General features: G+C 43.8%; 1 protein-coding gene across 4 annotated transcripts in view; it reads right to left on the reverse strand.

The window, feature by feature from the left end:
* Positions 1-12,570, reverse strand: part of NFAT5 (nuclear factor of activated T cells 5) — a 956,760-nt gene that overhangs the window by 538,908 nt on the left and 405,282 nt on the right. For all 4 annotated transcript variants that reach the window (XM_086945726.1, XM_086945727.1, XM_086945728.1 and 1 more), the window contains one exon: positions 7,094-7,284. In XM_086945726.1, the coding sequence (XP_086801852.1) occupies positions 7,094-7,284 (191 nt within the window). The remainder of the gene's footprint in view (positions 1-7,093; positions 7,285-12,570) is intronic.

A 12,570-nucleotide genomic window follows, 5' to 3' on the forward strand; every position in this document is an offset into this window, starting at 1 on the left:
GTTTGGAAAGCAGGAGAGATCTCGTACCTCCCTGCTTGTTGAGGTAGTGCATGCTGGTGGTGTTGTCTGTCCGCACCAGCAGTGATTGGCCTTGTATCAGAATCCGGAAAGACTTCAGGCCAAGGAAGATGGCCAAGAGTTCTAGACGATTTATATGCCATCTGAGTTGAGCTGTCGTCCACTTGCCCTTGACTGACATGCCTTCGAGGTGTGCCCCCCAGCCCTCTAAGGAAACATCCGACGTGAGGATGAGTGAAGGAGGTGTTTCCTGGAAGGGCCGTACCGCGGCGATATTCGGAAGATGAGCCCACCATTCCAAAGCTGTTTGAATGTGGGGGGTCAGGAAGAGTTTGTCGTTGAAAGACCCCGAAACTTGTTTCCATTGTTTGTCCACCTCCTCCTGTATGACTCATGTGAAGTCTGCAGTGTGGGATCAGATGTATGCATGAGGAGGCCATGCCCAGAAAAGATTTCAAGATCCGGACAGAAACGGACTTTTTTGATTTGAGAAAAGCGACCATCTTGAGTATGCGAAGTTGTCGCTCCTGGGACACAAACACCTGCGCCAGACGAGAATTGATTAAGGCTCCTAGAAAGATTCTCTGTTGTGATGGGCGAAGATGAGACTTCTCCTGATTCACGGAAAGGCCTAATTCGTGAAAAAGTGACAGACAGGTCTGAGTATGCGTTCTTGCTGTTCGACTTGTCTGAGCTTTTATTAGACAATCGTCTAGATAAGGGTAAAATTGAACGCCTTGTAGGCGAAGGAAAGCCGCAACTGGAGCCATGATCTTCGTGAAGGCTCTCGGCGCTGATCGAAGGCCGAAAGGCAACACCTTGAACTGGAAGTGCTTTGATCCGACAGTGAAGCGAAGATATTTCCTGTGTTTGTGATGTATTGGCACATGGAAATATGCATTTTGGAGGTCGAAAGTGGAGAGGAACTCTCCGGGATTGAGGTATTGCAAAATTTCCAGGAGGGTCAACATTCGGAAAGTTTGTGATTTGATGAATTTGTTGAGGGCTCGTAAGTCCAGAATGGGGCGCCATTCTCCCGATTTCTTCAAGATTAAAAAGAAGCGGGAATAAAAGCCCCTGCCCTGTTGAGCTCGAGGAACCACTTCGACAGCCCCTTTTTTTTATCATGATCTTGACTTGAGCCAACAGATCTTTGAAATGAGGTGGTGGGGGACCAGAAGGTCGACGGGTGGGTGGAAATTTTGTAAACTCTAGAACTTGTCCTTTCGAGATGACATCCAGGACCCAACGATCCGAGGTGATATGAGACCAGTTGGAGAAGTTTTGGGAGATTAGACCTCCAATTTTCAGAGTCGGAGAACACTTGTTGGGGAAGTCACTGCTTTTTGGAGGAGTTTTCCCCTCTGTAATTATTTTTCCTCTGATAAGGCCTTGAATCGAACTGGCGATTCTGAGATTGATAGGTGTACCTTTGTTTGTTGTCGCCATAGGAGCGATACTGGGAGGAGCCACGAAAATTTGAGGAGCCACCTCTGCCACGTGCTCCACGAAAAGGCTGTTACCTGTACTGGAGGCTTCCTAAGGAACGAGCTGTATCTGTGTCCTTTTTAATGGATTCAAGAGTGTCATCAACATGCTTGCTAAAGAGTAAATCACCATCATATGGCAAGTCAAGAATTCTCGCCTGCACCTCGGGCCGAAAACCTGTTGATTTGAGCCAGCCCTGGCGTCGTAAAACGGCGGCTCTAGCAAGTTGTCTGAAGCCTGTTGACGAGATGTCGACAGCACAGTCTATAATCTCTGCAGAGATTTTTTCTCCCTCCTGGACTATCGTCTGGGCCTCGGTTCGGACGGAATCTGGGAGCTGATTAATCAAGGCCGCGATCTCAGACCACATCTGGCGGTCATATCTCCAGAGGCTGGCCAGGGAGTTCGCCGCATTGACCGTTGTGGCAGCCATGGTGGTAAACTTCTTACCAACAGAGTCCAACCGGCGTCCCTCTTGGTCTGGAGGGGAGGTGAGAGGAGTGGCCGGATTCCTTGAACGTTTCTGGGCAGCCTGCGTTGCAACGGAGTGGGGTGGGAGACAAGGCATACTGGAGAGTCTGCCGGTGCCTTGTACTTTTTGTCTAGACGTGGCAACACAGCTGGGATGGAGTTTAGTCGAGCCATAAGTTTAAGGCCTTCCTGCAAAATAAAATCAATGCTTGGGATAGTACGAGTCTGTTTAAGAGGCTGATCTTTGAAGTCGTAGAGGAAGCAATCCATTTGCTGCATCTCTATGGTTAAATTGAAGCGTTTGGCAGCACGCACCATTAAGTTATGGAAGCTTCCAATGTCCAGCGGCGGGGAAGGCAAAGGCGATGTCGGTGGCGTAGATGACGTTTGAGCTCTATAATCGTCCCAATCCGCGAGGACATCTTCTTGATCAGTGTCTTGATTGACATCCGCGTCATCATCAGTATCTTGCTGCTGTTGAACTGGCGACTGCGGCGTCTCCGCATATACGGGTGTTGGCGCCGCAGGTTGAAGAGTTGGTGAGGTAGGTGCAGATGGAGGGAACCTGCGATTATAATCGTCCAATATATTTTGCAAGTTGGTCACCAGAGAAGACGGTATTTGAGTCATACCATGCTCATGGGGTGCCTCAGAATGAGCAACCTGGACAGGAAAGAGAGCACATCCTTCCTCCTCATACTCATCATCTTCCTCCTGGCACTTGATATTGAGTTCAGATGGACTATTTGCAGGACGAAAAACTTTATTCACATAGGAACCGTCATCAGAATCGTCTTCTGCAAACTCAAATAATTTCGGTGGCAGAGTTTCCGTCATAGGACTCAAAGGAACAGGCCGTTTCACCGAAGCTGTAACCACCGTGAAAGTAGTCGCTGTAGCGAGTGAATGTTGCATCGTCGACGGGCTGCAGATGGCGATGGAGCCCTCAAGGGAGATAATATCTTCTCTTTAGTCGACGTAGATTTTCGTGCCTTCGACGGAGTCGTCAACAAAGATGAAACCGTCGACACAGGAGGATTCGTCGGCGTAGAAGGCACCGTCAACGAGGATCTTGCCGTCAACGTAACCGTCGACGAGGGTGTAGCCGTCGACGGTGTCTTGGCCATCGACGAGCTCATGGCCGTCGACGAGGTCTTGGCCCTCGACGAGGTCTTGGCCCTCGACGAGGTCTTGGCCCTCGACGAAGAGGTGGTCGTCGACGAAGAGGTGGTCGTCGACGAAGAGGAGGCCATCGATGGAGGGCGCGTCGACGGGGTCTTTGACGATGAATGCTTCAGCACAAGCGTCGACGAGGCTGGTTTTACGGCCGTCGACAAAATCTTAAGAATAGATGGAATAGGCCTCACCTCTGGGAGCGTCGACTACTAGGTAGACGTCGTCGTAGTCCTAGTAGACATCGAACATGTCGACGTCAACGTTGGCACAGCGTCGACGGATCTCGTGGTAGTCGATGGACGCGTCGACGGTCCCGTCGACGAGCTGGCGCCCGACTTAGATGACGAGGGCACAGCGACGCTAGAGAACCAGGTCCGGTAGGCGTGGAGGCTTGAAAATCCCATGGGGAAACAGATTTTGAAGCGTCAACGAGCTTCTATCTCTTCAGAAAAGAAGATGGCATCTCAGTCTCTGACCCACGCTTGAGAGAGGCTTTGGAATGAAAGAAGACACGCTTTCCATGTCAGAAACAGGATCTTCGGAAGTCTTCAACTTCTGTAGCCACAGACGGGCCTCTCTATCCTTCAGTGTCTTGGCGGAGAAGGTCCTACAGAACTTGCAGTTCTTAACTTCATGGTCCGGATAAAGACAGTAAATCACTTACTGTGAGGATCTTCAAGAAAAAAGGGAAGCTTTCCACAGAATGAACAAGGTCTAAATAAAGATTTTTTAGTTGGAGACATCTTCAGAGATGAAGTAAGCAAAAGAGTTGAAGAAACTGAACAGAGCTCAGGGAGACTCCCTTCACACGACGTGCGGTAGAAAATCTGAGGGCTTGAGCTTCTGAGGAGAAGGTTCTAGAGGGTGCTGTTGCCTGATTATATAAAAAAAATCATCATTCACTGAATGGTTTACTCGATTTCAATAATATAGTTTTTTGATAAACAATTTTATCGAAGCTATACATAGAAATAGAAAATAATTTACTCCCGAAGCATAGGATACGCCAATCAATACATATCTAGTAATCATTTTTACAGTGGATAATCAGCTACCTAGAGCAGCAGTCAATACCAGGTCATTACAGTCCCACCTTTTGCCTCAGATACTGGTAGGTTTTTGTGTTCAACACCTGGCTCTATAAATGGGCTCCTCTTGTTGTGTCCACCAGTCTCGGCCTCTACGCCACACTGACGGCACAAGCGGGTGCCGGGCCTAACGAAGTACACACAATGTCCCTTTTTACCACCAAAGTGTCCATACCTACCATAGTTTTCTTACCCTGCGTAAAACCAAGGCCATCCATGATTCCCAGTAAACTAAATTTAGAAGTTAGAGCAATCAGATATTCCAAGACTCAGGACAGGACACCGCCAAACCAGCATCTGCGTCTCTCAATTGTGAGGCACTGCCAGACCATGTGGAAAAAAATCAGCATCCGAGCAGTCACAACAGAAACAGGTGGGACTTGAAATCTGGCGGGCAAGCCATAAGCGGTGGGAGGTGACGTATGTGGTGTGTATGTAATTTAGCTGGATTACCCAAGAAGGTGGAGATATGGCAAGTTCCCGTGGGGCCATACAGGCATCCTGCCAGTCAATACGGTCAAGGGGATGCACTCAGTCCTCCCATTTTAGTCTCATTCATGCAAGACTGTATTGGGCATTGATCACTAGTGTATGGTGTATTTGGGATATACCACCTTCTCCAAGGCTTCCCATCAGGAGTTTGGCTTCAAGTGGGTTGTATTCAGGTAACTTTAACAGGGCAATTTTGGGACTGCAAGAGGGCGTGTTTTGAGATACAGGTTTTTGTGGAATTGGGTCTGGGGCAGTTCGAAGTGTGATTGCACATCTTGAAAGGTGCATAAGTGCCTCTCCGCCAGACATCCCCAAGGTTTGTAATCCCAATCTTGTCCAAATTGGCAAAATCATCTAGTAGTGCTGTGTGATGGAAGTGAAAGCACCGCCAGAGCGAGGTCTATTTGGTAAGTCTCTTTTCCCAAGCAATGGAGCTCTGCAACGATTGTCAGTGCAGAAATATTCAGGTGACGTCCGGAAGATCTCAGGGGATAGGGTTGCCATAGAGCATTTCCATCACATTATTGATACTTACTATGGAGAGTTCTGCTCGGTACGCTGGATAATTCCAGCCCTCAGTCAATAATTACCTGGACAGGTACGGCTCAGAAGTAGACCTGAAGGTCAGACATACCCACCCCTGCCATTGTACACCAAGAGGCGGGATTGGTCCAACTAAAGGAATGAGCAAATCATTGATGGGATCCACGAGCTGGGTATCATCAAGGGGGAATTTTTTAAGGCTATAGAGAAATTGCCTAAGTGTCGTCATCATCTTGAAGAACTCCAACCTACTGAGCACATAATGCGTAAAGTGCAATCCTGTGTTTGTCCCCTCCATTCCACCTTTAGCCATGGATATGGGCATCTCATACTCGTGTTGCGAGAGGTTCAAAGGCCAGTGTGAAAAGGGGTGAAGATAGCGGGCAGCCCTATTGGTCCCTCAACAAATCGGAAAGAAGGCTAACAGCACACCGTTTGTCTGGACGTGTGCTGATGGTTGGGAAAAAAAAGAATTTCACATATCTACTAAAGCGTAGGCCAAAACTTATACGTTCAAGGACCGTACCCAGGAAGCACCAGCTGACGTAGTTGAACACCTTTTTGAAGTCCATCAGGAGGGCAGAGAACAGGGATTCAGCAGGGTCCTCAAGGGCCACAGCAGTTAGGAGCGGTGTGGCCCAAACAAATAAGGGACTCAACCCTATTTCACAAGCAATCATGTCCTAGGTAGAAGGGTGGGCCTCCTGGATAGCCAAAGAGCTCACCAGTGGAGACTGCTTTGGCACCAAGTGGCTAGCGAGGTGTCAATCTCCTCTAATTACTACACACAGTCTTGCTTATTATTTCTTCATTGTAGGTCATTTTGTATTGCACTTACAATGAAATAGTACCAGAATGCAAATCAAAACCCGGGACAAGGGGAGACTTTCATTGTGGTTCAACATAAGATGGCTTCAACATTCAGGTTATAACAGCCTAATTTAGCACCTCAGTGGCATAGGAGGAACTCAATATAAATCAATGGAAACATAATGGCTTTAGACTGTTCCTCAAAAATCTCAGAGGTAAAAAAAAGGCATGGGTGATAACCTATGGTATCATGTTTGTCATTCAACAGTATCATGGACATTTGAAGTGACACATTTTCCTATTTACTAGTAAGAACTTTTAAGTCCCAGAATGCACTGGTTCAAGGACTATAAAACCAGTCCGGGCTGAAGGTGACATCATTGTGTATTGAAATTGCATTTATATAGCACTATAAAAAAAAGTGCGTGTCATAAAGCATATCCCCTTGCATATCGCCATGTCTTTACACTTGAAGATGTAAGGTGATGAAAGCCCAGAGGAGTCGCAGTATAAGTGCAAGGGTACTCCCATTAAGTGGCAGAACACAACTTCTGCTTAATCAAATGGTGTCTGAAGGAAACTCAACCGTCGAGGAAAGCCTACGTCCTTCTCCTCAGCAGTGCTGGCGCTATTTGCACTGTAAAGTCGCATGTAAATCAGAAAAGAGGAAGATGCAATGCTACAGATCTATAGAAAGATTTTTGCAGGGCACAGGAAAGTAAAAACATTTTCTATTCTCATCACACTAAAATATCAATTGAGTATTTCGTAAAGTGGATAATAGACTATAAGATTGTTTGAAGAAAAATTAACATTAAAAGGTGCATTTAACATGGAAGGATAAAAATTACAGGGATGCAATATATCAGCTTTAATGTATTATGCCTACTGCCCCAATATCTAAAGAATGAGTAAGAGCAGATAATGAAACATCAGGAACTTATTCAGCCCATTCAAACATTCTATTCCTAAAAATAAGGAAGTTATGAAACAAATGGCTTACTTACGCAAGAGTCATCATTCCACTAGGGTCAAGGCTGACCTCTATAACGGTGGTTCCGTCAATGTCAACTTCCTTACAGGGTGTAGTATTTCGTCCTGTTACCCTACAGGCTTGATAGAACCCATGGGGCTTTACACGACCAGAATCATTGCCAACAAACACTTGCAGCACCACGGGTTCATTGTAGCCTTCAAGCTGGAACCAAATACAGCATATAGTGAATTAACAGCAAATAATTAATAGGAAACTTTTTAGTATCATTTAATAGTATCCACATGGTCCCCGGGTCTATAGTGTTCATGAGTGGACCTCAGTGAAAAGTCTCTAAAAAGATTGAAACTACATGTATCATTAGTAACTTGAGCACAACCCATTCAGTAATTAAGATAAGTACTGCAATGTCAAACAAGCTAGCACACCTTAATGTCATTAATAAAGAAGAAATGAAGCGCAATCACTTTCAGTTCACCTTTTTGGGACACATAAACCTTAAAATGTTGATTACACTACTGTTAGCGTTAGTGTGCGTTTCGATGGTGAGCATGCTACATCAAAACAAATCCAGCATGTTTCTTAAGGACAACTTTTATAACTTTTAAAGGAGCCCTGAATGAATGTCCACTGTCTGTTTGTAGAGTGCTCCACACTATGGCAAATGAGGGCATCATCACATAAAAATAGTGTGTCAAAGTACGTTTTGCAAAAAAAAAAATACCAGTACCCAAATTGTCAATTTAAGTGATTGTAAACTTGGTAAAATAACATGGAAGCCTTCGATATCGGTGCAAAAACCTGCCTCAAATTTTCCTATTATAGTCCAGTCACAACAGATATAGGCAAAGGTAGAAGTCGAGTTATGACATAACGAGGCTTGCTGCCACAGCCAAAAGTAAGTTTTTTTTTTTAAAAAGCAAGGGAAAAAAATCACTATTGTGGAAACGATAAGGAGAACTAGCTTTTTAACTCTTCTCAGCTATTACTTTCTGAAAAATAACTTCTAATAGCAGTAATCAGTTACATTTGTAATCATAGTTTTAGGGGTCATTCCCCAAAAAAGCAATCCATCTGCATGTAACTACACCTTCTGATATTCATATTTTGGATAAAAGTGGTATACATTAAACTGCTTAAAAATATATACTACGACATCGTAGTGTCATATTTTGGTGCATTTTTTTACTCAAGTATTCTTGCTTTCAGATAAAAAGGCCATTGTGCGAGTATGCATTACTTGGAATGAAATACCCTCTGCTGTATGTTAAACGGATATAGCAAAATACCCTAGAATTCCGTGACTTTGCAATATGTTTATAATATACAGTAAAGGATACTCATATATACAGACACATATATTCCAACACTACCTTACCTAGAACTTTATAAAAAAAAGTAACCTCAGCCGTCCAATAAAAAGAGTCACTAGAACAATGGGACTTTGGGTGTGAAATTTTATAAAATATCCTCTTATCCAGGGGATGTGATGATTCGGAAAATCTACTTCTCCTGAAAAAATAATCCTCGCCCCTTTTGGTGCCATGCAATAAATTAAGATTGCACCCTCATTAAAGCAGAACACTGTTAACATCCTTACTGGAAGCAGTAGTTTCAGGGTTTGAATATCCTGGGAGTTCGGTGCATACCCACAAACTTGCATGTTTAGGGGTGTTCAACTCCACTAAAAATATTTTTCCAGACTCAAAAAAGGTTGGAAATTTACTTCTGAAAAGGAATGGAGCAAAACATTTCCAGAGGGTAAAAAGTGGCGCTGCACATAAAGTGAATTGGCAATCGCACAGCAGATTAACGTATGAACAAAATAATAAGCACCCGTGTTTGTTCCTGCAGAAATGGATTTCACAAACGTTTGCTAGCAGTATGCTTTCTAGGTCTATTTTGGTAAACTCTTTGGCCTTTGTGTAAGTCATTAATCAGACCCAATTCAAAGAACATACCTGTGGGTGTACTTTCCTTACTTCTTGAAAAACTGGGCCTGGATTTATTTTTATGCTGCCCATATTGTTGTACATAAAAGATTTTAAGCTGATTCTCTATCATCATCCTTTTTAGAAAATACAGCATTGCATCAAACAGGTTTTACTAAATGTACCCTCAACTAAATTGTACCTAGAGCTGGATAGTAGTTTATCACAAACATTTTTGTTTACATTTTATTTTGATAGCAAACAACCATTTTAACTTTCAGGCTTCTGCATGTATTTGCATAAAATCAGGGCGCATTCTGGGAGAGTTATTAGTAGCTCCAAAGTGTTAAGCGTGATTGCCTGTTAGAGTGCTCAACTTAATAGTAAAGGCATTGATTTAATGAGCCTTCAAAACTTGAACCACTTCTACATATAAACACAAATCCTGCGTTGGTTGTCAATCCTGTTTCATAGATCAATACTGTGGTACTGAAAAGGGGCAGCTGAAGAGTTTGTGCTGCAGCAGGTCAATCCTACTTGTGCAGTGGTCAAAATAACACAAAAGCTTAGTGGTATTGACCCCAAACAGTGCGACTTGGACATGTAAGAACAGGAATTAATCAGAGAGCATTAATCAACCAATCATGCATATGATTATAAATTAAAACATCCAAACTTTGCATGAAAAGTGCCCTAAGGTGAAGTTTGTGAACACTTGAAAGGTAAAAAAAAAAAAAACTGAATGAATGCGACTGACATGTGAAATGCAGGTTAATTTAAAGACCTAAAGTAGAATATGTAGGTAAGCATCTTAAATATAAAACAGACATTTTCATGAAAGTAATGTTCAGTAAATGCACTGCGGAAAACACATGTCTGATGAACCTCCTCACTTTTTTTCTTGTCCCGCCTTTGGGGCTATTGTCCCCGTTACAGATCTCTCTACACTTTTTGTATGTATGGATTGTTTGGCGCACACTTTTTTCTTTGAATTGGTCCACCCGGTCCTGTATGTATTCACAAAGGGAGTTCAACCATTGGCATTTGTATTTTGTTACGGTTGGTTTAGCAAAATTTCATTTGTCATGGTAGGTATGTTTATTGTAGGTACGGGGAGAGCCGATGCAGAGACTCTAACACAGTTCCCCAGTCCTAAAGTCTACATCCTCTCAGGCTGCTCAATTGAAAAGTAAACTTGTAGACTGTATTCATTTTGGATGCCTATTTCCTTTCAATTTTCATTACAGGTCTGTTCTGCATGGGGCAGGAGTTATTTTAGCCCCTCCCACTCCCCCTTGTGCTCTCGTTCCGGTCCCTCACCCATCTTGCCACACTACTTGTTATGAAGTGTATAGGTAATTAATGTATCGAATACAGAAAGGCTGGCTCAGTGTAATGGTGTTTACTTCATGCATTTGCTTGTTGTTATTTTCTTGCTGTAGCCTTGCTCCAGTGTTTATGCTTACATGTCATGCCTTCTATGTTCAACGAAGTACGCCGGTTGTCAAGCAGTCATTGGCAGCCTGTACTTCGTTGAGGATGGACGCACTTTTGTGGATTTGCTGTACATTGCAATAAACGTTATCACCTCTACGCCTTTTCTGTTTCGGCGTCTGCACACCAGTTGGTTTACCGCTATTTCAAGATGGAGGGAATCTACCTACTCAGGGACCTTCACCTACCCAAAGACTGGATGGCGCACCTAGACCTAAAGGACACATACTTACCATCCCCATCTTTTCCCCTCATCATCACTACCTCCAATTTCAGTGGCAAGGGTCATGTTTGAGTTCACTTCACTTCCCTTTGGTCTGCCAGCACCTCGTGGCTCAACCTTTTACTTCACTGAGGCAGATCGCATGGGTGGTGGGTCTGCTATCCTCCTCTATTCAGGCCATTTTTCCAGACCCTCTCCACTATTGTGCCCTGCAGCACTTGAAGGCATCTCACCTCAGGAACGGCCTAACTTATTCCCAAGTGGTTCCCCTCTCGGAGGAAGCTCGTGAGGAGATTTAATGGCGGTTGGCCCATATGGAAGTGTGGAACGGTTGAGTATCTTCGGCTGCCGTCCAGATCTGGTGATTGAATCAGATGCAAGTTGTTCGGGTTGAGGAGCAAGGTGTGGAGACTGCTCCACAGGTAGAAGCTGGTCCGCAGATCCATGCATATCAACTACCTTGAATTCCTGCTGAGTTCCTTTGCAGTCGGATGTTGGACCATTTCTACTGTTGAGGAGCTGCTTGAGGCTTCACCTTTTGTGAAAAGCTCCTCCTACACTCAACAATGGCAATAAAAAGGATATATCCCGCACATCTGTATGAATATATATTTCATATGCACACAAAATGGCAGTAGAAATAAATGTGGTCATTAACATGTTTACAGGACAAATTTTCCTAACTGAGAGTTAAGAAGATTAAGAGGTGATGCAGTAGCACTTTAATCGTAATATGTCATAAGAAAATGTGGATAGCATGCCCTTCAATTTTTGTGGTCCAATGATTAGAACCTATAAAGACCTAGATACTGACGAACAAGGATTTTTTACAAATACCACAAAGAATGTATCTTGGAATACCCTGCCTCCTGCCATCCAATCCGCCACGTCAGAAGCAAGCTTTAGGAAACTCCTAAAAACCTGGCTTTTTTTGCAATAACTCTGCCCCCCCTCCTGACTACTTACTCTTGCTGAGGGACTCGTTAGCGCCGGGACACCTCCCCAGAGGTAGCTGTTCGCGCTCAATAAGTTTCTGTATTATTATTATTATTATTAGCTGTAAACCACCTCTTTCTGCACATGAAATTATATAAATTATATGTGGCAAGAGGTTAATGTGGGAGGATTCCTGTAAAAATAATATTTTCTATTTTAACAAGCTCTAGTCCATACGCACACCATTCATATTGTTGTGCCAGTTACATGGTCAAACCTACCACTGCCTTCACACAGACTGGGTGAGGTATCTTACCAGCAAATATATTTTTAGTGGTTGTCTGACTTTCCCTCTGCCTTCAAAACATTTACCTCTCCTTCCTCCAACCCATCCCCACACCCTGACCCCATTTTCCATACTGAAATCACTCAGGTTAGGGTGACCACCTTTCTCCATGTCATCAATGATGCTTCCAGTCCTGAACTTTCATCTACAAATCACTGCTATCATTTACGTCGCATTCAAAAGCCCAGAACTGGAAACTGTGTCTGTAATGACTGGAGATGTGATCCCCCTAGATCTGATGCTACTGCTACATGGTGGTTTGCAGTACCTTCCAATAAAAAGGAAATAAACATGTATTATATGATTGATAGGGATCCACAAACAACTGCTGCACACACTATTAAGTGTTTTCCTAAACTGTACTGAGAGTTAATGGAATACTGTTGAACCCAGTTTGTCTAATCTGCCAATTATGAGAGCAGGACATTAAACAGCCTTTGACAGGGCTTTAAACTGTTCCATGTCCGTAAAACTGTTGCACTTTTTTTTCCAGAAGGTGGTTTCTTTACATGGAGAGGGAGAGGTTGAGAGACAGAGACAGAGAAAGAGAGAGTGAGAGA

The sequence above is a fragment of the Lissotriton vulgaris genome, chromosome 12 (assembly GCF_964263255.1).
Source record: "Lissotriton vulgaris chromosome 12, aLisVul1.2, whole genome shotgun sequence".
NCBI lineage: Eukaryota > Metazoa > Chordata > Amphibia > Caudata > Salamandridae > Lissotriton > Lissotriton vulgaris.